The sequence below is a fragment of the Dermacentor albipictus genome, unplaced genomic scaffold (assembly GCF_038994185.2).
Source record: "Dermacentor albipictus isolate Rhodes 1998 colony unplaced genomic scaffold, USDA_Dalb.pri_finalv2 scaffold_12, whole genome shotgun sequence".
Taxonomy (NCBI): domain Eukaryota; kingdom Metazoa; phylum Arthropoda; class Arachnida; order Ixodida; family Ixodidae; genus Dermacentor; species Dermacentor albipictus.
Window position 1 is genome coordinate 11107007 of NW_027225566.1, and position 27794 is coordinate 11134800.

General features: G+C 48.7%; 1 protein-coding gene across 4 annotated transcripts in view; it reads right to left on the bottom strand.

Annotated features, from left to right (window-relative positions):
• The window catches only part of LOC139051532 (papilin-like), a 532082-nt gene that overhangs the window by 123566 nt on the left and 380722 nt on the right, over positions 1–27794 (bottom strand). For 3 of the 4 annotated variants that reach the window (XM_070528504.1, XM_070528502.1, XM_070528501.1), the window contains one exon: positions 22635–22730. The exons of the other annotated variant lie outside the window; for it this stretch is intronic. In XM_070528504.1, the coding sequence (XP_070384605.1) occupies positions 22635–22730 (96 nt within the window). The remainder of the gene's footprint in view (positions 1–22634; positions 22731–27794) is intronic. 4 annotated transcript variants of the gene reach the window in all.

The window sequence follows — 27794 nt, forward strand, 5'->3', positions numbered from 1 at the left end:
CCTGCCCTGTACTCTTCCCTACCGTCTAGAATGGCGGCAGTTGTCGCTGCAAAAGGGAATATGACAAAATATTAAAGAAAGTGAAACGGCGATTATTTCCAGGTTGCAGCTATTACATTTCCGAGTCTTTTATTATTTTGTGAAAAATGGACAAAATAAAAGTTCTGACGACTGCGTTTGTTCGCTTGTTTTCTGCATTGTGTGCCTACAAAAACCCGGCAGAAAAGTAGTCAACGATTTCCAGGCAATTAGGGTAACGCTATGAATAAGGAACACCCCATTTATAATGGAAACATCTCGATTTCTCTTACAGTGATAATTCGGTCATCGCCGAGGAATAAAAAAAGCAGCTAGCAGACGACAAGCGAGCGCTCCGATGACGTGATGCGCGCGAAGGGACGCTAAACTTGCCGCGCATGCGCACAGAAATTGTGAGGCGCCACTAAACTTCGGTGGTAGTACCATAAGCCACGCGCTCCCGTGTTCACGCTCAAAAAGATGCGACTCTACTGTGTTCTAACTATGCACGGGTACGACACACCGGCGCCAGGCACCGCACAAGTCAACTTTTGTGGGGCAGAAGGAACAGCACCTCGGCAGGTACCAGGCGTCTCACAACACTGACGTGATGAGGAGCGCCTCCAGTGGCGTTGCAGGCGGCCCACATCGATGGTGCAGTTCAGACTGATGGGAAACCGTCAACGGTAAATCGGTGCTCGGCGAAACATTGGAGAACATTCGCTTGACGTTCATTTGCCGTTCTGCCTCCACAAGTGCATACTCGGAGTGGCTCAGCAGAAATGCGAGCGTATTTAATGCGCTTGTGCGCAGCGATGAGGCCAGCAGCCGAAAGCAGAACGCGGCCCTGGCTGCGTCACCGAGGTGACTCAGGGTAACACTAGTGGAGCGTTTACTTCGGTTCGTCGCCTCTGAAGCAAAATGCGCCCCGCATCTCTGGAGCCTGTGCCACGGATGCGTAGTCGATCGCGGGACGCACGGCAAATGTGCCGGTGGCTGCGCCGGCGGCTTGAATGTCCCTCGATCGCCCCCTTTGATTGCTATCGCAGAAAAAGAAGCATTCAACGATTCAAAGAATACGGCTATCTTGGAATTGAAAAATAAAATGCAAAGTAAAAGAAAACTGCGTGTAGTACGAGACCCAGAGGAGTAGTTAAACGAAGTCCTCCAGGCAGTGGTTGTACATGCAGTGGTTTTAAGAGTGGGTTCAATTACTCAGCAATGTTTCCACTACACGCAACGCGGAACTAGTACTGTTATGGTACTTTGCATTTCTGATTATTCCACCAAAAGGGTTCTTCCAGCCATAGCGACAGAGGTTTAGGAAGCGCAAAGCAGATCAATGATAAGTGGTCGTGCGCGACGTGTAATAAGATTTGGGTGCGTGTTTTAGCGCGTTTCCCTTGAAAGCCCGGTCTTCTAAATCTGGCTAATATTTGCTAATGTCAAGCTTCCATGCGAAGAGGGAGAATTTGAAAATTTGGATTTTGTTCAACAGATGTGCACTAACGCAAATTCCATCTAGCCTTAGAACTGCGGCATCGCTGTTCATTTTAAAGCAGTATTTATGGTCATACGATATATACGTATAAGTTCGTACCGGTTCGAAATAACCAAGTAAGCACAGGCGGTCGATTACACAAAGTCGTGCAGAAAAATATGAGGGAGGAGGAGGGAAGGCTGTTCATTGAGGTATGAGCACTTGGCACGCACCACTGATTAATCAGACTAGATTCCAGCGCAAAATAGACAGCGCTTTGATGTCACCGCATTTCAAATATATGTGTTCTTATTGTTTTCTGGAAGCACTCGTCCTTTCTTGCTTATCAATATGAACGTCGCCAAAAATCATACCGCTTATAGAACATTTTGTCACCTCATTGTGACGTATGCAGGCTTGCTACCCTGACATATTCCACTTGCTTTTCATTATGCTATAACCTGCGCTGCCATAAAACTCACCTGAGCTGTCGCTCCTTCGCGAACGACAAAAAAATTGCCATGAAGCCAGACAAGGAGAAATATAGACGTTTGTTATGGTAGAAAAGCTGAGAGCTAGGGCGGCCTGAATAAATGTTCTGATCTGCCGCTTATCATTAGGGAAGGCAGACAAAAAGGGAGCAAAAAGAGATAGAGGGAGCGATGTGTACAGGGTGAGGGTGGAGATGGTGGTGAGCGAACTTGAACAGCAGGGGCTCTTCCACATGTCAAATGTAGAGCGCTCTCGTGCGAGAGTTTGATGACAGCCTTTACAAATTCACGCCACAGATATCTAGCCAAGGTCCCAATAGAATCTTTTCAGACAACGGTTGATTTGTAAACTTGAGCGAATCTTGTAGGAATGATAGTCTTCGTACAGCATGTTGAGGGCAAGTGCGCAAGACGTGTTCAGTTGTCTCAGGTACCCCTCACTCCTCACATTCCAGACTGTCTACAAGGCCAATAGGGTGTAGGTATCGCCGAGTGAATGCCACACGCAGTCGTAACCTGCGAAGCAAGCTTGCATAAATTATTTTGATCGTGCGCGGTATTTTCACTTGTATGTTCGGGTGGAATCCATGAAGGCGTAGATGAAGATGAGTCTGCAGAGCGCAGTATGTTCTAGTTTTTTCGCATAATCATGTATAAAGTATATCATAATTGCAAGGTGAAGAAAACTGGATGGACACTTACGTGGCATTATTTTTTACTATCTTCGCCACTTCATCAGCCTGCTCATCTTCTTATAAATCACCGCACCCAGAAGCGTGGCAGTTTGGGCGAGTTGGTATGTCATGACTGTTTTAGGCTTGTAGCGCAGCTCAGAAAGAGCAAAAAAGGAAGGAGGTATAGAGGTAATCAAAGGGAACGGAAAACAGAGTGAGCGCTACTCTGTTTTCCGTTCCCTTTGATTGCCCCTACCTGCTTCCTTTTTCGCTCTTTCTGAGCTGCGCTACAAGCCTTAAAAAAGCACCCGGAAATTCATCTAAACACTACAGGATGACATGTCCTCAAGGCGAAGTCATGAAATTCTAAATCTCGAGCAAGGAGATGATAAGGCCGTCGTTTATTGACAGAATCTTTCATTTGCAGCGCTGCTATCGCGCCACAAAATGTAGTCCAGACTTGAGGCGACTGGTACGATATAAAACGGACTGCTTCACTGTTGGCTAGACTCCCCGCGCCCGTTGATGCAGTTTCGTGGTCGAGTCGCAAGCGCTTACAGGTCGGTAAATTTGGCATTACGAATGCCCCTGTTGAAGTAATTAGAGAAGCTGATCTGTCAGTAGTATCCGTCGTTCTAAGCATATGCTTATAAGCGGTATAATCCTGGAAATATAGCATAGAGCAAATTGCCAAAAGCCACATGATGGTATACGTCACGTTTTATAGCTCCCGGTTTGGAGAGGGGCACCACAGGTCTTGAAAAAGGCCATGCTGGTACACTCGCTATGCTGGCCGGAGTCAAACCTCAAGGAATGGTAAAGTCAATATGCAATAGAGATTCGGAAAAACAGCTGCCTAGATGTGAAATATGACCCGTCTAAAGCGGGTGACGTTCGTGTCGCCTCAACAGACGAAGACAGACTTAGATGTTCGCAAGAGTGGCAAACGTCTATTGGGAAGCCGTGTGCTTCAGTAATCGTGCCCTAAGTTGAGGTAGAGAGTGGCAGACATACACATATTCGCAATGCTTGAGCTTGTAAGCTCTCCAATATTCGTGGGCAGGAAGGGTGAGTAATCGTCATGATAGGTGAGCGGTATCGTAGACCTTACTACTGTCGCAGCCAATCGCGCGCATCTCTTTCTCGTTTTTTTCGCGTTGGCGGGAAAGGTGAGTGTTCGTCATGATTGGTAAGTTGAATTGTAGAGCTCACTACTGCCGCAGCCAATCACGCGTGTCTCTTTCTGTTTTTTTTTAGCACAGGCTCATGGGGTTGCGCCGGTAGAGTTTTCGGCATACAGGTGACAGAGGGACGGGCGAACGAATAGGATAGCCGTATACAGCTGCGCTGTAAAAGTTTGTTTCGTGATTGACAGTTCTGCTGTACTGTGTTCTTCACCATCACCACAAAGTGACAATATCCATGCATCATATTGCGCGTAAACGCAAGCGCGGCAAACTTTGCAGTCGATAATTGTAGTGCTCGAAGGCGGAAACACTTTGACGTTGCAAACGCTGCACGTTGCAGTCTCGCACAAAGTTGTGGTCGTGAAACACCTGAAGTCCATACGCGGATATCGCCAACGTATAAGCCCATTTTGACGAGTTCTGTTATTATAACAGCAAGTCCAATGAGGGTTACGTTAAAGACCATGAGAATGACTACGGCTCTTGAGGAACGTCGCGGCCGACTTGATGGCGACTGGTCTTCCCATTCGTCGTCGTCATAGAGATGGCACGGCCTGTAAGGTAGTTCAAGGTCCATTGAAACATTGTACATTTTATGCATTGCTCCTCATGCGCATTGATAATTTCCCTAAAAAGCTGTGTGCGTAAGTTCATGGAATTAATGGTGTTGACGAGAGTGGAAGGGTCTCTTGAGAAGCGCGACCTCTGCCCAGAGATGACGACGGGTTTTACAAAAAAAAAGGATCCTCTTCTGACAGCGTAATCGACCTGGTTTCCGCTTTCGAACAAAAAAAGAAGCGTCGGCTCTTTTTGGGAGCACTTTTTGGACGTCAAAGTCGCATAATTTGTTACGTGACTTGAGGCTAGGTTAATAATCCATCATACGTTATCGATTTACCTTGACTTAATGGCGAAACTCACCCATGGAATGCCGTGAGATGATGGCGCGCTGTAAGATGCATAACGAAAATACGAGGCATACGATTTGGATCCTCCAGCTATGGGTAACGAAAAGCAGCAGCCATCTTTAGCTGAACAAACATAATTTCTTCTAGTCATTTCTTGTCGTCCTAAACAGGGCTTTACCCGATCGTGCATGTATTTGATTGAGAAGCACCAGTCGACGAAATCGTGTGTACAGCATGTCATTCAGACTTGTACGTGACAAGTTACAGTTAGTTAATTACTTGTAATCAATTATGTTTCTGGTTTTTTGCATTTCTTTGCTGAGTAAGGCTCACTGTAATTTATTTATTTTTTCAGTAGTGAATTACTCGTGACCAGTTACATTTTTGACAAAACGAGCTTTCACAGGCGGTGCAGCTTTGAGCGGAACAACAGAGTCCAAAGAGATGAAAACATGAAAAAATTAAATTATGGGGTTTTACGTGCCAAAACCACTTTCTGATTATGAGGCATGCCGTAGTGGAAGACTCCGGAAATTTCGACCACCTGGGGTTCTTTAACGTACACCTAAATCTAAGTACACGGGTGTTCTCGCCCCCATCGAAATGCAGCCGCCGTGGGCGGGATTCGATCCCACAACCTCGTGCTCAGCAGCCTAACGCCATAGCCACTGAGCAAGCACGGCGGATGAAAACATAAGCACCGTTTACCTATGTTCATGGCTTCATGACTGAATCACCCCAATATGGTAGGCTTGCACATTTGTACACTTATCTTGAAAGTCCGACGTCTGAGCTTTTCTCTTATAACAAATTTATCTCCCTCTCTCCTGGAAGCTCTTATAGGCGCCCTTCATGGGCGATAAGAGCTACTGCTCAATTGCTGGCTTAGTGCAGTCTATCACTTCTCTTAGAAGTTTTTCGCTGTACAACTGGCACGTTTATAATGGTTCGATAATACGTGACTCACATACACCTATATTTCTGACTGTAGCGCAGTAAGAGTATTTCTAGAGCTGAATAACACGCATCATCGTGATGAATCACAATACAAATTTGGCCACTTCTTCAAGGAATGTGAAGGTTTCCGGCCATCCGTTTCAGTTATTTATTGCATTCTATATCACTAACAAAAGATGAGCACCGAGAGGAGGTCCACCAGATGTTGGCTATTAAATTAAAGCGGCGCTTCTGTGGCCACTTCGGACCTTCACGATCACCGAGCGCAATTGTTGAATTTTTCACTGGCCCTCTCCAGACCGTCTTGCCTTAGATTCAGCAACACTGAAGCTCTGCGCTTCGTAGACTGCTTGTAGACCCGAACATGACCCCATTAAGCAAGCACAACCTTGTGAGAAAGGTGTTCGTACGTTATTACACAGCCCTTTTGTGCACGCATTGAGCGAGTTTTCAGTGTCTTGGCAGATGTCCGCACAGGAAAACCAAGGAATATTACCACCTAAACTTTTGACATACAATCATTAGTGAATATAAACAAAGTGTGGAGGGCTGCAAAGGACGCATCGAAAGAGCCAGACCAGCTCGTTCTTTTACTACATTTGTGCAATGGTAACGAAGGTAGTGAGGAAAGTAACGTTAATGTAATCGAAAACGTTCTAATATTTGTTCACTTACTTTCGTGGGGCAGTAAAGAGTAACCGTAATCGATTACATGTTTGCAATAAGTAATTGTAGTTGTAATTGGGAACATTGTTCTGCAACGTGTACAAATCTGGTGTCATTACACAATCATATTTGCAAGCCGCCACTGCAAACCACGATTCTTCATGGCTGATATCGAACCTGCGTTTACCGCCTGTTGCCAATGTAGTGTTGTATGAAGGATTATAATTTTTTTTTGCTCAAAATGCAACTGATAACTGCCCCAGAGCGTAATTGACTACTGAAACAAAGTTATTGAGTCACGACGATGTCCAAAAATATAATTTAAAAGTTGATATTCGGCACAAACAGTAATTTACTAGTGGCAAATGTCCGCCTTTAACCCTGTGCACCCAAGACTTTATACGTACATGAGAAAGTTCTGGTGACCACCATACGACACTTGAACATATCCCCAGGAGTTACATCACGCCCGTACACACGTAGAACGCTTGCAAATACAACGCAAACAAATTTGCCGAGGACGATACGTAAGGCTCTGCTTTCTTGTCAGTACGGCCAAGACCTTAGGAAATGCAAACGGTTAGCATCGGAAGCGGGTTACACAGCTTGTGCTAATTTTTAGCGGCAAGGACAAGTTTGAGAAACGGTCGTTGCTTTAACAAGTAGGGTCTCAGTTTTTATGCATTGTTAACTTTATTTTTGCATATATAAAGTTATCAAAAAGCAGCGTGACTCATACAAGCTTTCTGATAGGCATTATAACGATAGATCGCTTATTCAAGTTGAGTCGGGGATTACGGAACGTGCGAGGAAGTAAAAGCATTGATGTGGCAGATGTCGATCGTGCACATCGAAACAACGTCCGCATCACAAGTCCTTGTTTCTTTTATTGAGATAGCAATCGTATGGACACTCCAAGCGCATTTCAGACGTCGGCGTAGCAGTGATGTGCCGTAAAAATACAAACGGGAGAACACCGTCGCCACGTGCCGTATGCTGCATGTGCGAGTAAAGGCGTGCGATGGTGAGCCGACGATGGTGGCTCAGTCTGGCGCGCGCAAAGCAGGAAAGTGGGGAGGTAGCGCGACCTCTTCCATTGCGCACAAAGCACCGGGGCCAGGGGGGTAGGTGGGGTCCTAGTCAGGCGGCGGCTGCGTATGCCGTGGCCACATGGGTCCTATGTTGAAAGCGACCTACGCTGGGTCAGAGTGAGCCGAGTGCTCATAGTTCCCTGTGCGCTGTGTTCTCGCCGCTTAGTTCGCGCTGAAGAGAAAGGCAGCACGAATGCCAATTGGCTCGCTGCTGCCGCCACGCTTCCTCGCTGGCGCATTCTGACAGCGAGTATGCGCGGTCATCGAGTGTTGATGTTTGCTTGTGCGCGCGTGACACCGTGCTTTTTAATTTAGGTTAGTAGGCGAAAGTTTATAAGTTTATACGGCGCATAAAACTACTATCCTTACTTGGCATACCTGCCTAGTAATTTTCCATCGCAATCGATCCTATGCCTTTCCGGTGAAACTAGGACTTTTTCTTTGTTCCATAGGATTGTTTCTCACTGCGCAACCACCTCAGATAATAAGCAATAAGACATCTCAGTACTGTGATCAAGTGCACGAAGTTCGTATTCGAACCTCCATTACGTACGAACTACTCAATGAACACGGATGCCCAAAACAGTTTCTTGTGTCTGTCCGTCCAAAGTATCGGTAAGCCCATGAGTACTACCGCGGTCGTCATTATCCCGTCGCCGTTGTCGTGAAGCCACATCACCAGCTAAAAATAAAGCTTTACTGAAAATCGTCCCCGAGGTTCAAGCTCAAGCGCCTGCGGCCGTGTGTAGTCTGGAGCCCCACACGCCCAACACTGCGCTACTGCTCAGCCTGGCTCTCGGTAATGTGTGTCTCGCGTTTTTTTTTTTTGAGTGGCTCTCTTTTGTTTGTGATGTATTCAGATCAATTCGCGTGCTGTCACGCAAGAACAGTACGTGCTGGGTATTGCGCACGACGGATTTTGTGAGATTTCCGTAGTATGAAATCATTATACGTTATTACGTGCCAAAACCATGATATGATTGCGAGGCACGCCTTAGTCTGGGACTTGGAAAATCTTGACTGTTTTTGATGCAAAAGCATCAAATGGCTCTTTGAGTAAAAAAAGCCGGGGCATGTGTAGCACTGAAACTGCACCTGAATCTCCATTGGCTGCGACGCCTCGTCACGCGCACGGCTCGACGGAGCAGAGCGGGTGAAAGACTCGCTGGCCGCAGGCGCGCACGTGTTGCGTCAGGGCACCGCCGTCACGCAACGTCACCATCGCCCTCGGAAGCCTGTGTAATCCGCGCGTCCCTTGTCCGCCCAAACCCTCGCTTGCGTTCTAACTTCGTATCGGTAATAGCTATAAAGATCAATAATGTATGAAAAGAAAATAAACGTAAAAGGTTGGTGGTAACGAGTTTAGAACCTACGGGCCCTATGCTCAGAAGCCGAGTGTCTTACCGACTGGGCTAAACCACACCTCCTCTAGGAGGCGGGGCCTGTGCACTCTGCTTTATGACGTCATGCTACCAGGACCGAAATTTTGTCGTCACCCTCTAGTCAAGCCGGGTTTGGCAACGGAAATTTCAGTTCAGGTACCATGATGTGATGTAGCAGAGTGCACACACCTGCCAAGGTCGATCCAAATAGGTCGTGAAGCTTCGGACGAAAAGTGGTTCGGAAGAAATTGTCGCCGACATCAGCAAGGGTGGTACTATGCTTGGAGGGAACCAATATTGGGAAAGAAAAAAATCGATTTTTAATTAAAGTGAGGCACAGATATATTCAACGAAAAATGAATTTTTACAGAATATTATATACACATGACGAGTGATCGACATACAACTCTATTTTATCGTTATCTTTAAATAGCTTTTTTTTGTCAGGAACCGCTGTAAGAGGGGACGTTGACGCCACCATCACTTGCAAAACAATTACAGTGCACTAAAGGGGAATAGTGTGTTCAAGGGCGCCACGTGCCTTGTATTGCCGCCAGGCCGAATGGGTGGAAGAGTCCGGCACTCGGATGCCATCCCATGCGACAGCAGCGCCGCCGCCAACATCCGTCGCATAGGGCTTCCCGCCACTCATTCCCGCTATTGTCACTTGTTCTGGTAGTGCGCCGCTAAGCGTGTGCGCCGAACTGTCTTGTTAGAGATTTTTTTCGTTGATGTAGTTAAAATGACGTATTCGTCTAGCATAAATTCTTGCTCTTTCGTGAGAAGTTCGAGTTGAAATAATCCTCAGCGGTTGTCGCCGCAACATAAAGATATGCAATATAAGTATTGAATTACTGTTAATTATCCAACTTTCAAATAAGTAATATAAGTGAAATGTATAGTTACTAATGGAGTAATTAATTATTACCAAAGCAATAAATTCAATAATGAGTTAATTAGGGAATTGAGTTATTTATTATTTATTGAATGATTTAAGCTTGGTGTGTTCTTCATTAGCATCACTCAAATTACCTAAATAATTCACAAATTCGATAAATTCTCATTTTGTCATTAATTGCTTTGGATATCTCCAACAGAGTGTTGATCCTGGGAGTTTTACAAATTAGGTGCCCAGTCTCTTTACTTAATGTACATGTATTGTTTGAGTGATGTCTGCATACGAAGGAGCAGGTTTTCATTGATGAATATTTTATTATGTGATACGGAATTGCAAGAATTGCATATGCACTTCCACAGTTGTTGATTATCACCACCCTAGCAAAGTGCAAGCAACAATTGTGGCTTCTACGGATAACAATTGTATATCACTTGATTTCATATTGCCAATTTTTATGCAACGAGCTGGCTCGCTCTCCTTTGCAATATGTTTAGTCTTGGACTGCCTCACACAATACTCCACCTCGGAAAATGTGAGCATATCGCAAAAAAAAAAATCAGGGTACAAACATTCACAAGCGCAACCGGCGCAATGAGCCGTCGTTACAGAGCTTCTCGGGGAAGCACGCCGGCTTTCATGCAGCCCGTGCTGAAGTGGCACCACCTGAGGACGACTACAAAAGGAGCCTCAGCCACGGGCCCCTCCTCAACAGTATACCCGCTTCTAGTACAGTGTAATGCAATACATCTCTTGAAGCGTGTAGAAAGGTACGCTCGTAAAGTTCACCTTACGTTCACCTCCACCTAAGTAAGTTCACCTTCACACGTTGGGCTGTTTTGCTTGTCGACGTTTGTCTGGATTTGATGACGCGGGTAGCTTCGTTGTTTCTTATACCCCTGACACACGGGAAAAAGTGCTTTGCAGTGAACCCCTTTTGTTATTCTGAAGCAACTTTTTCAGAAAGGAGTTGCGCTTATGACACTCGGCACAGCACTAAGTTCTTTAGGTGGTTCTTCACATGAACGCTGTAAAAAAAAATCCACTGCTTGTTAGAGCAGTAAGAGAGCAAACATCTGAAAAAGCTGCGTATGTTTATTAGAGTTAGCGATTGCAAAAGAAAAAAAAAACTGTTTTTTCCACCGTTGATGGCTTAGAATGCGCATATTCGTTTATTTTATTCATGGTTTCGAGTTCTTAGCAGCAATTTAAATTGGCCCAGCAACTGTGGACATTCGGTTTTTGCTGTGCACGCTGTTTATTATGGCGCTGCCATCGCACTGCCCAAGTTTCTGCCATCCTTTTTCACGTTTGTTTTGTGATACGAACGACGTGATGCGAGCGTTGGAGAGCATAGCTAGAGTGAATTTTCGCTGTTCCGACAAATCGCGTAACCGCTAAAAATTATAACACTTTCACAAGGTGAAAAAAGAAAGTATTTATGGGGCACCGTACATTTGTGAATTTCTTCTATCGAGGAGTTGTGCACGCTGGGAGTGCGAGTAACTCCCTTTCCGCTCGAAAAGTAGATGCACGATCTCTTTTCCCGCAAAGGAACTTTGCCGTAAGGGAGATGCTCCTTTGTTATGTGTCACTGCCCTCGAACGCCTTCCCGGTAGATGTCCCCTTACCTAAAGGACTTTATTGTAGCCGTGTGCCAGGGGCAATAATCTGTTCAGTCAAAAGTAGTGAGTTATGACCCCTAGAAAATTGCTTACTTTAGTTGTTTTCGTGAGACTGCGCAAGCCGACGGCCTTGACGTCCGACGATAGGACCAGCACTCTACACATAAAGCTTTCATCGGCCTCCGAAGAAAGTACGGTCTGCACAGGAGTGCGATTTCAACACCTGTATGGCTGGCCTTTTCCTACATGGCTTTGCAGACCGAAAGCTCGAAACGGCACTCGCTCACGCGAAGATGGAAGCGTCAATGTAGAAACAAGAAGCTCGTCAAACGCATCGCGATACTCAACAAACAGATCGCTAAATACGTAACCAAGCTGTGCCGAGACAACTGGATGAGTTCGCGCTACGGGCTCAAAAGAAAGCTGTCGGCGCGCAAGACCTGGTGCCTGCTCAGACACTTGATCGACCCGTTGAGCAGCAAGACCGCTATCAACCGCAACCTCACCAAAGTTCTGAACGCTTACGATGGCAACGGCCAAAGGCTCATTGAAGACCTCAAGGCGATCTACCTCAAGACGGAGAGAAGGCGATTTCCGATACCGGACGAGTACGTTGGATCGGAAAATTCGGCATTGAATGAGCCGTTCACCATCACGGAGTTATTAACAACCATAGACGAAAGTAATAAGACGAGCGCACCCGGGACGGACGCCATTACATACAAGCTGCTCAACAACATGAGCGATGCGGCGGCACGCGGGCTGCTGGGTCACATCAACAGCAACCGGGAAAGCTCGAAGTTGCCCGCAGAATGGAAAGAGGCCGAGGCACGGTTCATACCGAAACCGGGCAAACCCCTGACGATCGAGAACAAGCGCCCGATCTCGCTCACATCCTGTGTGGGCAAGGTCATGGAACGCATAGTTCTCAGAAGACTTCAAGCATACCTGTACGAGACGTGTCAGATGCCGGCGACCATGTATGGCTTCCACCAGTACCTGAGCACCCAAGCTGTCCTGATCCAATTACACGAATTAGTGATTAAGAGAGCAAGGAGGCACGCGTGCCGGGCTATACTGGCTTTAGACCTCAAGGGGGCCTTCGACAACGTGTCCCACGCCAGCGTGCTAGAGAACCTGCGCAAGACGGGGTGTGGTCGCAAGACCTACGGTTATATTAAAGATTTCCTAACCAATAGAACGGCGACTATCCGGATAGGAAAGGAAGGATCCGAGCCTGCGCAGCTCGGAGACAGGGGTACCCCACAGGGGTCGGTCCTGTCGCCTCTGCTTTTCAACCTGGCCTTCCTGCCCCTGCCCGAACTACTCAATCAGATCGAAGGCGTGGACCACGCGTTCTATTCCGACGATATAACGGTGTGGCCGAACCGCGCGGGGTCCGATGCCTGGGCGGAGGAGGCCCTGCAGAGAGCGGTAACGACTGTCCACGAGTATGCCACGACCTGCGGGCTGAGCTGCGCTCCACAGAAATCGGAGCTGCTCATGGTACAGCCCGGAAGACCAAAGAAAGAGCCGCCGCCGAACATAATTACCACCATCGACGGCACAGAGATCAAGCTAACGCAGCAGATCCGGATACTGGGCATGCTGTTGCGCACCGACGGCAACACGCACGCAGCCGTCAACAAAATTAAGGCCACATCAGAGCAGGTCCTGAGCATGATCCTGTGAGTCACCAAGCGGAACAGAGGGATCAAAGAAGACGCACTGCGCCTGGTGCAGGCATTCGTCGTATCACGCGTAACGCACTCCACCCCGCACCTACAGCTTACGAAGGTGAACTACGAGACGCTGAACAAGACGATAAGGAAAGCAGTCAAACTCGCCATGGACATCCCAGTCTACTCGTTAACGCAGAAGCTGCTGGACATGGGTGCCCGCAACATGAAGGAAGAGCTGGTGGAAGCACACCTATCCCACTAAAGAGCAAGGGTGAGCCGGACAGAGCACGGCCGGGCCGTCCTACGCAAGATAGGATGGCAAACTGAACAGCAACCGACAACGGAGCCGCTCCCCATAACGTGGGGAGACATTATTAAGACCAAGCCCCTCACCCGGAACATGAAGCCGGGCAGGGACGACGAGAGACGCTCTGCGAGGGCCAAGGAAATGACTCGAGAGCTAGAAGAGGACCCCGAGGTTCTCTACGCGGACGCCTCGCTTCCTAAGCACGGCACCAGAGCAACGGCGGTCGTCGCCACCATCGACAAACTGGTCACAGGCGCGTCGATACGGACGACGAATTCAGCCGTAGCAGAAGAAGTGGCTGTGGCCCTCGCACTCGCACAACCGGGAGTGAAGACCATGGTCACAGACTCCAAGACCGCCTACGTAAGCTACGGCAATCACCGGGACGGGCCGTTGAGCTCCGTGTGGGTCCCTGCTCACTCGCAAGTGGAAGGCAACGCACTTGCCGACCACTATGCCCGAGAACTGTCAATCCGAGGCGAGGACGAGCCAGATCTACCGCACCTCGTGACAAATTACAAAGACATCACCCACATGTACAAAAGCGGCAGATGTTGGCTTCCCCGTCCGCATCCGCAACTCAACCGAAGGCAGCAAACGATTGTGCGACGCACGCAAGCGCGGCCGTAGCGTATCCCGTGCTCTTGCACAATATGTCCCCAACAGAGCAGGACACTTCATGCCCGTTTTGCAGACGATCAGAAGGCACTCTAGCACACATCCTTGCAGAGTGCACTAAGCTCAAGAACCCCCCACCCTCCCCAGCCCCAACCACCCCGAGCGATGGGAGACCTTGTTGTCCAGACCCGACCTACCGACCCAGCTCGCGCTTGCGGTTAGGGGTCAGGAACTGCTGGACGCATATGGGACCTGAGAAGAAGGTTCCACCCCATCTGGTGCAATGGCACACCAACCTTTACTAAGGGCTCAATAAAAGTTGATTCTCACTCTCTCGAAACGCCCATCAAGCCGAATGACGGGGCATTTGAATATACAGCTCTATTGACCGGCCACCAAAACAAATTTCGCGCCTTTGAGAAGAAAATCACGTCACTTCTGCTTCTAACGGATATGTCACCACATTATTATTATTTCCGCCGGAAGTGTTCCCTCATCACAAGGATGGCGCTTTTGCGACTTGGGGTTTGAAGATGTGAAATTCACTTTGCTCGTGGAGGAGCAAGGGAACGTGAGGCTGGGCCCGATATTCAGGACATTTAACGAACACGTTTATATTTACATATTTACAAAAAATTCAAAGCAATACAGAAAAACTTCATGATGAAGTTGTAGCAGCCCGTGACTCCCGCCATCCGTTGATCATTTTATGCCCTGCATGGTTATTGTTCAGTCACTTAACCCAGTCCGGCTTCGGGAGACCGATGACGTTAGGTCCCACCAATCCGGAAGTTGGTTGCCCTTTCCATTCAAAAGTAGCTAGGTCGGAAACGCACGCACATCATTGGGCACAAACAGGGAAACGAGGGAACGTGCGCTGACTCCGATCGTACACTCACTCCGTCCCCGGCGTGGACACGCCAGTTTCGGCGGCTAACAGGTGATAACCGTATCATTGCACTGGTCGCGTCTCCGGCGTGGACGCGCCAATTTGTGCGGCTGACAAGTGATGGGTGCATCCTTGCTAATTACCCTATCCTCTCCTGAGCGAGGTACTCCCGCGCTGTTCATAAATCAACCGTTTTGAGAACCATTTTGACGAGGCCGTCGGCCCGCACCCCATAATCGCGCGAGCCGTGACGACAGGGTGTCGCGGGGTGAACGACCGAACAGCACTAAGCCCCGTGAACTGCCGATAAATCGCCATGTTTTGAACGTATGGGCTTCTATGAAAGCTGTGCTACCAGGTATATTTACCTTGCAACTCCCATCTACAAGGAGCTGTTGCGCGTGGTCTGTACCTCTGTCCCTCTCCCCTCCCCACCACAAGGTTAGCTACTGCGTGCGCCTGCCAGCCTTGGTGGCCGCTACCTCGTCGCTACTAGATCCCTCGTCGCGCAGAACGTCGGTGGTATGCGGCGCTGGCACCGTATGCTGCTGCTGCTTGCTGGCTCGAGGATCACGTACCGCTATGGAGTCTGAAGCATGCGCATTGTTGGAGGCCTGAACTTCGGCAGTAGAGAAACGTGTCCGTCCACGCCTGTACACCGCAGACGAAGCAAGAGAGTAGAAGAATACAGCAAAGCGAGCGAAGAGGCAGAGGCACGTCGTGCGATGCCCTTTCCCCTTACGCAACACCTGGCGCGCAATCGCGGAAGCAGGCGGTGCGTTTCGCCCGGTCTACTTCGTCGACGTTTCCATGTGCAGGCCGAGTTCATCAAGCGCCACTGCTCGCACGTGAGTCATCGCCTTCTCCCACACCTGGGTGCGATGCCGCTCATCATGACAGCGTTCCCAGACAGCCGTCGCGCTCGTGCCACTGCTCGCACGTTACTTGTCGCCTTCTTCCACACCTGGGTGCGATGCCGCTCATCATGACAGCGCTCCCAGACTGCACCTCGCGCTCGTGCCACTGCTCGCGCGTTATGCTATGTTCACACTACGGCAGTTAAGCCGGCACCTTTGTTCACATTTACTGCTGCTTAAATTACGGCTTTTACAACAGGCCAATCAAATTTGGAGCTGCAGAATGGACGTCACCAGCGGTCCAATATGGCTCCTGCCAACATGCGAGCGCTGGCCGAGATCGAAGAAATTCACGCTCAAAACAAACTTATAGTCTGGTATTCAATCGCCCAAAGACGGCGAAGGCGGCGCAGAAGGGTTTGGGTGCGGCAAGTATTTCTCGACAGGGCCACGGACGGCGATTTTCACAACCTTTTCGCCAAGCTCCGAGTTGGTGACGCTGCGATGTTTCATAACATCATGCGCATGTCGCCCCAGCAGTTCCGCTTCCTTGAAAACCTAATGAGACCACTCATCGAAGTTCGGAGCACGCACCTGCGGCCATCGATTTCCTCGGCGGATAAACCAGATGAACTGAAAACAGTCTCGCAAGGCGCACTGCAAAAATTTTCACGAACACAGCCAATCGTGCGCACGGAATGGCGGAATGGCACTTCCCGCGCCCGGAGCTGTCTGCAGACGGGAGGACGGAAGTGTCGTCACCGGTTGTTGAAAGCCGAAAGCTTATCGGTCATTGGCTGTGTCGCAACGGTCGTAACATAACAGTCGTAAATGTTGCCGACCCTTCAACACTCTCACCCACGATTTTTGCGAGAATTGCGCACGTTGGTACCTTTACGTTCGCAGTCTGAACTAGACGCATATGCTTGTTGCGCTTCCGCTTACGTATGTTACGAAAAATCGGCGCCTTACGAACGTAGTCTGAACATAGCATTAGTCGTCACCATCTTCTACGCCTGGCTGCGATGCGGGCCGAGTTCATCAAGCGCCGCTGCTCGCGCGTTAGTCATCGCCTTCTTCCACACCTGGCTGCGATGCCGCTCATCATGACAGCGCTCCCAAACTGCACCTCGCGCTCGTGCCACTGCTTGCGCGTTAGTCGTCACCATCTTCCATACCTGGCTTGGCTGTGAGGCCGCTCATCATGCCAGTGTTCCCAGACTGCCCCTCGTGCTCTTGCCACTGCTCGCGCATTAGTTGTCGCCTTCTTCCACACCTGGCTGCGATGCCGCTCATCATTCCAGCGTTCCCAGACTGCACCTCGTGCTCGTGCCACTGCTCGCGCATTAGTTGTCGCCTTCTTCCACACCTGGCTGCGATGCCGCTTATCATTCCAGCGTTCCCAGACTGTCCCTCGCGCTCGTGCCAGTGCTCGCGCGTTAGTCGTCGCCTTCTTCCATACCTGGCTTGGCTGTGAGGCCGCTCATCATGCAAGTGTTCCCAGACTGCCCCTAGTGCTCGTGTCACTGCTCGCGCGTTAGTTGTCGCCTTCTTCTACACCTGGCTACGATGCCACTCATCATGCCAGCGTTCCCAGACTGTCCCTCGCGCTCGTGCCAGTGCTCGCGCGTTAGTCGTCGCCTTCTTCCGTACCTGGCTTGGCTGTGAGGCCGCTCATCATGCCAGTGTTCCCAGACTGCCCCTCGTGCTCTTGCCACTGCTCGCGCATTAGTTGTCGCCTTCTTCCACACCTGGCTGCGATGCCGCTCATCATTCCAGCGTTCCCAGACTGCACCTCGTGCTCGTGCCACTGCTCGCGCATTAGTTGTCGCCTTCTTCCACACCTGGCTGCGATGCCGCTTATCATTCCAGCGTTCCCAGACTGTCCCTCGCGCTCGTGCCAGTGCTCGCGCGTTAGTCGTCGCCTTCTTCCGTACCTGGCTTGGCTGTGAGGCCGCTCATCATGCAAGTGTTCCCAGACTGCCCCTAGTGCTCGTGTCACTGCTCGCGCGTTAGTTGTCGCCTTCTTCTACACCTGGCTACGATGCCACTCATCATGCCAGCGTTCCCAGACTGTCCCTCGCGCTCGTGCCAGTGCTCGCGCGTTAGTCGTCGCCTTCTTCCGTACCTGGCTTGGCTGTGAGGCCGCTCATCATGCCAGTGTTCCCAGACTGCCCCTCGTGCTCTTGCCACTGCTCGCGCATTAGTTGTCGCCTTCTTCCACACCTGGCTGCGATGTCACTCATCATGCCAGCGTTCCCAGACTGTCCCTCGCGCTCGTGCCAGTGCTCGCGCGTTAGTCGTCGCCTTCTTCCGTACCTGGCTTGGCTGTGAGGCCGCTCATCATGCCAGTGTTCCCAGACTGCCCATCGTGCTCTTGCCACTGCTCGCGCATTAGTTGTCGCTTTCTTCCACACCTGGCTGCGATGTCACTAATCATGCCAGCGTTCCCAGACTGTCCCTCGCGCTCGTGCCAGTGCTCGCGCGTAAGTCGTCGCCTTCTTCCGTACCTGGCTTGGCTGTGAGGCCGCTCATCATGCAAGTGTTCCCAGACTGCCCCTAGTGCTCGTGTCACTGCTCGCGCGTTAGTTGTCTCCTTCTTCTACACCTGGCTACGATGCCACTCATCATGCCAGCGTTCCCAGACTGTCCCTCGCGCTCGTGCCAGTGCTCGCGCGTTAGTCGTCGCCTTCTTCCGTACCTGGCTTGGCTGCGATGCCGCTCATCATTCCAGCGTTCCCAGACTGCACCTCGTGCTCGTGCCACTGCTCGCGCATTAGTTGTCGCCTCCTTCCACACCTGGCTGCGATGCCGCGTATCATTCCAGCGTTCCCAGACTGTCCCTCGCGCTCGTGCCAGTGCTCGCGCGTTAGTCGTCGCCTTCTTCCGTACCTGGCTTGGCTGTGAGGCCGCTCATCATGCAAGTGTTCCCAGACTGCCCCTAGTGCTCGTGTCACTGCTCGCGCGTTAGTTGTCGCCTTCTTCTACACCTGGCTACGATGCCACTCATCATGCCAGCGTTCCCAGACTGTCCCTCGCGCTCGTGCCAGTGCTCGCGCGTTAGTCGTCGCCTTCTTCCGTACCTGGCTTGGCTGTGAGGCCGCTCATCATGCCAGTGTTCCCAGACTGCCCCTCGTGCTCTTACCACTGCTCGCGCATTAGTTGTCGCCTTCTTCCACACCTGGCTGCGATGTCACTCATCATGCCAGCGTTCCCAGACTGTCCCTCGCGCTCGTGCCAGTGCTCGCGCGTTAGTCGTCGCCTTCTTCCGTACCTGGCTTGGCTGTGAGGCCGCTCATCATGCAAGTGTTCCCAGACTGCCCCTCGTGCTCTTGCCACTGCTCGCGCATTAGTTGTCGCCTTCTTCCACACCTGGCTGCGATGTCACTCATCATGCCAGCGTTCCCAGACTGTCCCTCGCGCTCGTGCCAGTGCTCGCGCGTTAGTCGTCGCCTTCTTCCGTACCTGGCTTGGCTGTGAGGCCGCTCATCATGCCAGTGTTCCCAGACTGCCCCTCGTGCTCTTGCCACTGCTCGCGCATTAGTTGTCGCCTTCTTCCACACCTGGCTGCGATGTCACTCATCATGCCAGCGTTCCCAGACTGTCCCTCGCGCTCGTGCCAGTGCTCGCGCGTTAGTCGTCGCCTTCTTCCGTACCTGGCTTGGCTGTGAGGCCGCTCATCATGCCAGCGTTCCCAGACTGCACCTCGTGCTCGTGCCACTGCTCGCGCATTAGTTGTCGCCTTATTCCACACCTGGCTGCGATGCCACTCATAATTCCAGCGTTCCCAGACTGTCCCTCGCGCTCGTGCCAGTGCTCGCGCGTTAGTCGTCGCCTTCTTCCGTACCTGGCTTGGCTGTGAGGCCGCTCATCATGCCAGCGTTCCCAGACTGCACCTCGTGCTCGTGCCACTGCTCGCGCATTAGTTATCACCTTCTTCCACACCTGGCTGCGATGCCGCTTATCATTCCAGCGTTCCCAGACTGTCCCTCGCGCTCGGCCAGTGCTCGCGTGTTAGTCGTCGCCTTCTTCCGTACCTGGCTTGGCTGTGAGGCCGCTCATCATGCCAGCGTTCCCAGACTGCACCTCGTGCTCGTGCCACTGCTCGCGCATTAGTTATCGCCTTCTTCCACACCTGGATGGGATGCCACTCATCATGCCAGCGTTCCCAGACTGCACCTCGTGCTCGTGCCACTCCTCGCGCATTAGCTGTCGCCTTCTTCCACACCTGGCTGCGATGCCGCTCATCATTCCAGCGTTCCCAGACTGTCCCTCGCGCTCGTGCCAGTGCTCGCGCGTTAGTCGTCGCCTTCTTCCGTACCTGGATTGGCTGTGAGGCCGCTCATCATGCCAGTGTTCCCAGACTGCCCCTCGTGCTCTTGCCACTGCTCGCGCATTAGTTGTCGCCTTCTACCACACCTGGCTGCGATGCCGCTCATCATTCCAGGGTTCCCAGACTGCACCTCGTGCTCGTGCCGCTGCTCGCGCGTTAGTCGTCGCCTTCTTCCACACCTGGCTGCGATGCCACTCATCGGGCCAGTGTTCTCGGACTGCCCCTCGCGCTCGTGAAACTGCTCGCGCGTTAGTCGTCGCCTTCTCCACACCTGGCTGTGATTCCGCTCATCATGCCAGCGCTCATGCCACTTCTCGCGTGTTACTTGTCGCCTTCTTCCACACCTGGCTGTCATGCCACTCATCATGCCAGCGTTCCCATACTGCCCTTCCCTCTGCGAAGGTGCTGACAGCAGTGAGCCTCTGCCAGTCGGTGATGTGATTTCCGTCTCAAATTCTTTGCCTCAAACTATTGCGAAATGAACACACGTAGCGAGAGAGACATAAACTTTATTATGCCCTTGATGTGGTCCAACTGCGCTCAGACTTCGCATTATAGAGTGTCATAATCATCAGAATTTTTTTTTCATCTGATCGCCATGTTTTAAGAGGAAGCGTTAGTTCGGCCCCAACTTACATGCCACCTATCAAATACGTGTAAAGCACAGAAAGTTTTTTTGGGGGGATAACCACTATGCAAACTTTAGGGAAATGTGGCATTTGAGAGCGAAAGTTAAAATCTAGTGAGTGTATGGAGTGGAAATTCGCCTTAGTGCAGAATTGTTTCAATGAAACTCTCAAAAGATACGTAATTGTGAAAATAACAGGAGCACGAAGATTACAGATTGATACCTCTGCACCTAGAAGAGATATGCCAGTTCTGTAAGTTGCACCCATCAGAGCTTCCTAAGGTGTCAAATTTCAGACGTCATTTTGTACGTTACCTCAAATTTGTAACATTGTTTACAAGGGTTTTGTGAATGGCGTACTCACAAATTAGTGGTCCAATTGAAGGCCATGTATAACGTATCAACTTCGTCCGATTTAGATGCACTATTAGGTGCAATTCACTAAATTCTAATATCTTTTTTTTTAGTGCAGAGTTACAGAATTGTAAACTTGATAGTTTCGTTTACCAGAAATTTTTCATTTTTGCGAATTTCTAAAGAAATTGACGGACTTAATCAAAAACTTTCAAGCAACAGTCACTAAATTTTAACGTTTTCTTTTATATGCAACAAACCTCACCAAATTTGTTGCAGTAGTTGCCGAGGAGAAGAATTTCCTAATGCCTGTTTATATAGGAGGCGCCGAAATAAAGCTTTCTCTTAAAGACAGCAGTGAAGCCTCTGCGATAAATACTGCTTGAGCGAAAGAGGCGAGACGAAAAAAAGGAAGAACGTCTTTTCAATAAACTTTTGACAGTAGAGCGTGTCGCTCTTTTGAGGAAGATATTCCCCCAATGCACATAGAATTATTTGCTGCGTAGCAGAACACTCCTATATTCGCGACCAGCCGCCACGATAAGCCTTAAGGTTTCCACGTTTGTGGTTTGTGGTATTAACAACTCAAACACGCTTTGATATGGCGTCGATTTCATCACCGATTTCAAAGATGTTATTTTGAACTGTTACACACTATCTCATTTTTTGTTATTCATGGGAACTATCCGCGGCAATACTTCGAAGTACAGTTGTTTAGTTTGCGTTCGTAACACTCACCATTTGAAATCCAAACGCCGCACATGCCACCACAATACAACACCCCCAGAACAAGAGTTTAGGCAATCAGCAGCAGGCGGAACAAAGGATGTCTTTCGCTCGGGGCCGCAACGACAGATCCCTTGACGAAACGCTGAAGCTCCAGCAGAAGCCATCCTTTGTTTGACCACTGTTGTTTACTTGTACTTCGATAGACCTCTGACTATCTTGAAGTTTAACCGCGTTTGAGCATATCCATGCAAACCGCCCACCTAGGAATGCGTAGGCTAAGTCACTCCATTGAATCTAATCAATCACACAATGCCTCAATATTGTGAAAGCTATAAAGATGTGCCTTGATCATGAGCTAGCTTAGACGTTTAGTTTGTATAATTAAGTGTGCTTGTTTAGATAGCTACCGCTAAGAGTAAAAAATGCCCCGATTAAAACTTAACAAAAGTAAGCTCTCTTTTGCTTTATAAAATTTTGGCCTAGGTTGTGTTCTGTATATGAACTTTCAAAAAGGTGAAATTTCACATACACACTGCAAAAAGTATTGTCTTACTAGTTCTAACATTCTGCAGGACAAGCGTAGCATGTGGCTCGTATATACAAGATACTACGCCTAATGCGAGGGGAAATGGTATCGCTAGCAGTAGGGTTTACAATTTACTCATGTTTATGTTGAATTCGCTGTATTCATCAGTTCAAATATACATTAAACACTTTCGAACAATCAATAGACTACCCGTGCTCGGCACCGTTTTAATAGCTACATTTTTTTTCCTAACAACCAAACTTTTAGTTCTACTCGCGTGATTATTAAAATTAAAACAGCCACTGTCATTCCGGACATCTTGATCATTGCTACTTACCGTGAGACGGGCAGTGACACCTGGGCACACCAAGGCTTGATATTTGCTTTACGCAAGTCATCGGGCACGACACTGGGAGCTTAGCAGTGATGTACTCTGCATGCCAAAAAGACCAGAGTAAAAGAATCCGTAAAGTGTTGCGGCACTGAGTAGATTCTCGACAGCACATTCGTTAAATTTAACTGCTTACTGCTGTAACAGTTAGGTATCGAAAGTAATAGGTGGAAGCCACAATAGTCGGTGTATGAAAACTTCCTAGTTATATGCGCCAGCAATACTTTGCGCTCTAACGTTTCTTAAACTTTAAGTGCTATGGTTATGCACTCCGGTCAAATACCTTGAGCTTTCCCCAATCCCAATGCATGAACAAATGCTTACACCAAAGACATAAGTTCAAGGAAAATACTGAGACCGATGAACCGTGGTAGAACATAGAATGTTGCTAGAGGCAACGTTTCAATAAGGGCACTAGACAATAGGGCTCCCGCCTTGACGTTGCTGCTCTGACGAAGACAGGTGCTCGTCTCCAAACGGGGCTTCAGCGGCAATATTTGTTCGGCCTCTGTGAATCACGCGAATATAGGGTATTTCTCAATGTATGAACAAACGAGAAAAACAAAAAGTGCTGTTCCTACACAATGCGGAATCGACGTTCATGAAGCGTTGTAAACGACTACAACGTACACTACATATCCAATTGCTTGTAACTTAGTTTATTGGTTTCACTGGGCCGCCGATACTAAAGATTTTTGTCACGTTTTGCACTTGCTCTGCGGTACATGTTGACATCTTTTTTAGATTCCACTCGCGCTGTCTTGATCGAGTATCACATGTTTGCACGGCGCATCGCCTCTATGACTCCGGGTCTAGCGTGCATACAGCGCACAAGGAAATGTGTGAGATAATATCTCGTGTTCCATATAGCACCAGCGTCCAGAATGTTTCTTCTTGGCAGCGGTGACAGGATGGTGCAAAAATAACGCTGTGATGAATGCATTCTGATCGTGTTCCACTTTGTGGCTGACTATCTTCTGTTTATGGAACGGGGTCTGACGAATTTCCTCTTTTAATGTTTTCGATGCCTTAAGGCAGCCCTTCTTGAAATAGAAAAAGAATTACAAAAACTGGCATCCGAGACGAAATTTTTGCGTCACGCCTCAAAAACGACGCCAAATCCGTGAAAATATCACGAGGACAACGAAGACATTGGAACACTTAACAAACCCGAGTCTCATCAAATGACCACTCCGTGAACTCGATTTTTTGCGTAATTTACCCTTGAACGCCATCACAGCCTGGTCCCCATCGCACAGCTGTTGAAATCACAAACGACGACAGCTCCCCGTTTAGTCAGCTGTAGCAGCTGCTGAACCCACGTGTATTTTGTTTGACGCAAAACGGAAGCAAAACTCTGGAAACGAACAACATCCCAACTTTGCAGCAACTACGGATTCGTTTGGTGTCACCAAAAGAAGAGCCGGTAAGTGCGACCGACCGAATTCGACAAAGAGTCCAGTGCTGGGACCCCCTCATAATCGCGAGCATATTCAGCATTTTCTGTGTGCTCCCTACGACGTAATAACTTCTTTAATACACGCAGGACCAACGTTGAAGTCACTGTTGCGTTTACACAGACCCTGGACGCGAGGCCCCACCATCGCCCAATTGAGACGACAGATTCGAAAATCTCCCTGAGTGCGGCTGACAGTTACCTAAAGTTTGTGCGTTTGAGCTTTGAAAGCTTCTTTCAATGGAGAATTAGTGCAACCGAGCGATTGTATTGTCGACCCTTCAGCAAGAATGTCTGCCAAATTGGGAATACCTCAATTTGTGGGTCGTGTTGGCATGATATGGCGTATTGTTATTCCATCCAAACTGTCTATCGATGACTCGGCTGGTTGTTTTGAATAGGCGTCCTAACGGCATAGGCGTAGTGCTCACTCATGGCACATTCGGGCGGTCAATTCAGAGTACTCTAGGAACGCTACACGGGTAATGTAAAACCGCAACTCAGCATTACTGTTAGCATAAGCGGACTCCACTTACGATAAGAAAGCGGAATCATCACTTCCATACCCGGTCATTCTCGTAATGCAACTGTAACTCTGTTGTTCACCACATCTATAGCACGGGCAATCAATGCAGAGCGCTCTCAAACGACCACTTATAAATTCCAATAATTTGACTGTCATCACACAAAGCGTCGATGATGCAATTGGCATCTGTTGGAAAGTTTCGACAATAATACTTTACTGCAATGTACTACATACATTGTCAGCAACTCACTGTAGTCGTATGATCTAGGCATCTTAGCGACACACAGGTGAGTCGAGGTACTGACGTCACAAGCTTCACATCAACGTGAAGGGCACTGCCAGTGCGAGGTACTTAGAACTCATGACCGCAGTCGCCAATTCTGGTTTAATCTAGCCAGCGTAGCTCTAACACCATTGAAACAGCTTCCGTGTTTACATTACAATAACGCATAACAATAATATGTCGATAAAATGTGCCACTTTCCTTTGAGTACCGCGTATCAGCGCATATAGGCCCTCGTGTGAAGCGATACCCTTTGTCCACGTATCTATTCGGGTATGCCTAAACTTATTCAAGTATAGGAAGTGTTAGAATTAGCACGAATTTTACACACACATAACTTCAACGTCAAATGTTTCGGTGAGACCGCAGCCGGTTGAAAATATTTTTGTCATGGTAAGTGCCCTACGAAGAAAATCTGTTTACCGCGAAATGCACCTGTTTAAGTTCTTCACGCAATAAATCGCCATTTCTTGCGCCCCCAGTGGGCGTTATCGGTTTATTGTCGTCACTTTTGGCTCGATGCGCCATGGCTTCGTGCACATGTGAGCTTTTACTAGTCGCCTCCTCTAGTTATTCCATTTAAGATGGCATTTACAGAACCGAAATTTCTATTAAAAAGTAACACGTCACTGTCCAAAGGACACAAGCGTACAAAAGGACAACCGTTTATTCGTCATTCAATCACACTCGTAATTTCCCGCGAAGTAGTTACGTCGACCCTGAAAATACGTTTCTAACGCCGCATGCTTACATTTTAACAGAGCTAATGAAACTATGCTAGATTATAATTTGTTTCTACCTACAGAAGCGGTTCCTCGCAAACAGCGCCAGCAGAAAAGATGTACCCCGTGACACGGAAACTCGCGTATTCCCGTTTCGTTTCGTACCCAGACCGCATTGTGTCATATTCTTTTTGTCTTCTGCGACCCGTAAAACACTGACACATACTATGCGCACACTACTCCCGCCTGCACAGAGAAATGTGAGCAAAAGGAGACCAATGCTTCGTGCCCTGACATCGGCGTTTAGGTGCACTCGTCAACGGATCTGCGCTTCTTTTACACTCTGTCAAGCTGGTCGGTGTACCGGCCGTGGCATATTACTGTGAGCGTAAAACAGCACAAAAGAGGCAGCTGAATGTGACATATCGTTGCACGTCAGAACGCGCTGTGATCCATGCGTCTCAGCGTGGCTGTGCACACAGCTTTCAAGACACATCACTAGCACTTGCGGTCACAGTTATGTAAGCTTAATTTCAAAATACGGAAGACACCGCTTATAAAAGTGATAGAACTGCAGCCTTGAGAATTTGGGAGAAAAAAAATAGTATCGTATCAACCATACGTCAGCTGTTGTCATCCGAAAGTGCAATTACATTTCTGGTATTCCTGTTAGAGGAGGAGGCGCCATTTTTTCATTTGCATTTTAACGTATTCTGAGAAGACTGCCGGCGCTTTCCTCGGTGACTTTAGCACCTTTTGTTCTTTTTTTCTTCTTCGGCAGCAGCGTGACCACATTACATATTCCTGTATTGTTTTCGCAATCGGACTTCTGTGCTGTGTTGAATTCATAAAACGGCGCTGCTACACAATAACTCTGAGATACCCGCTAGCGGCCGTGTCCGATCGCCATTTGTCTTCACACTGTTTCACACTGTTTAACAACTAGAATTTACATCAACTCGATTTTTTTTAGTTTTCTCGTATAATCAAAGTTGATTAAGCTACTTCCAGAGAAAATACAGATTTCGTTAGGCATCTTTCCTGAATCTCTCCAACAAGTTAGTTACTTCCTGAATACCAAATGCGATATGGCACGCTAGCTGGACGTTATAATATTCCTAGTTTACTGTCAAAAAATAAAGAACTCTAGGCAAGTTTGCAGGTAGATCGAGGCCTGAAAACGTAATTTTTCATGGTCTTATGGACGCTAAGGAAACCTAGAGCGAAGCAGAACGTAAAATGTCAACCGCGATAAAAAAAAGTGTTCGAATCCTTCAGCACCGATTCGGTTGATGGCACGCACGGCTTCGGTTCGTTTTCACCGAGAAAATGCCGTCTCATCATCGCCAACTTTGCGAAGCTTAAGGCCAAACAAAACATTCTTTCACTTCGCAGCCAGCTGAAACAACCGAACAGTTAAGTGAGCGAGTACTTCTCCCCAAGCACCCGCGTCAAACGAAAAGAACTAATCTAATGTGGCAAGTCAACCACGTTTACCTCAGTTCACATTGCGCTATAACAGATTGTTCACGCATAAGAAATGCTCTAACTACAGCATTGACCTCGACCACGTTCAAGAGCTGAATATACGTGGCTTCCACTGGAGACTGCTGTGCCGCGTGCTACAGCTTATGAAAGGAACAGATGCAGTGGCATATCACCGCACTCGCAATCACCGAAGTATCGGTACTCTTTACTAAGAGTTATTAAGTGCGCTTAATAAACTTAACGCTCTCCCATGCGCCAGAGATACATGCGGTGCGACTATAATCGCCTCAACTGAAACCTGGTAGCCCACGCATGCTCTTGACCCAGAAATATTTCATGATGCGCACCAGTTTACTGTGTCCCACTACGAACGCACCGAGCGTACAGGAGATGCGCTTCTTGCGGTTTCAAGAGACATACAATCATCACATATCCAAGCTAGCAGTGCTGTAGAAATAACACGGGTTTAACTGTAGATACGTCTAAACTAATTCTTGACATGTATACAGACTACCTTCTTCACCATCCACATTTATTAACCAACTGCACGACAATACCGTAATAGTATTTTGTCGTTTTTCTTCTGAGCCATTGTTTTCACTAAGAGATTTTAACCTTCCAAACATAATAT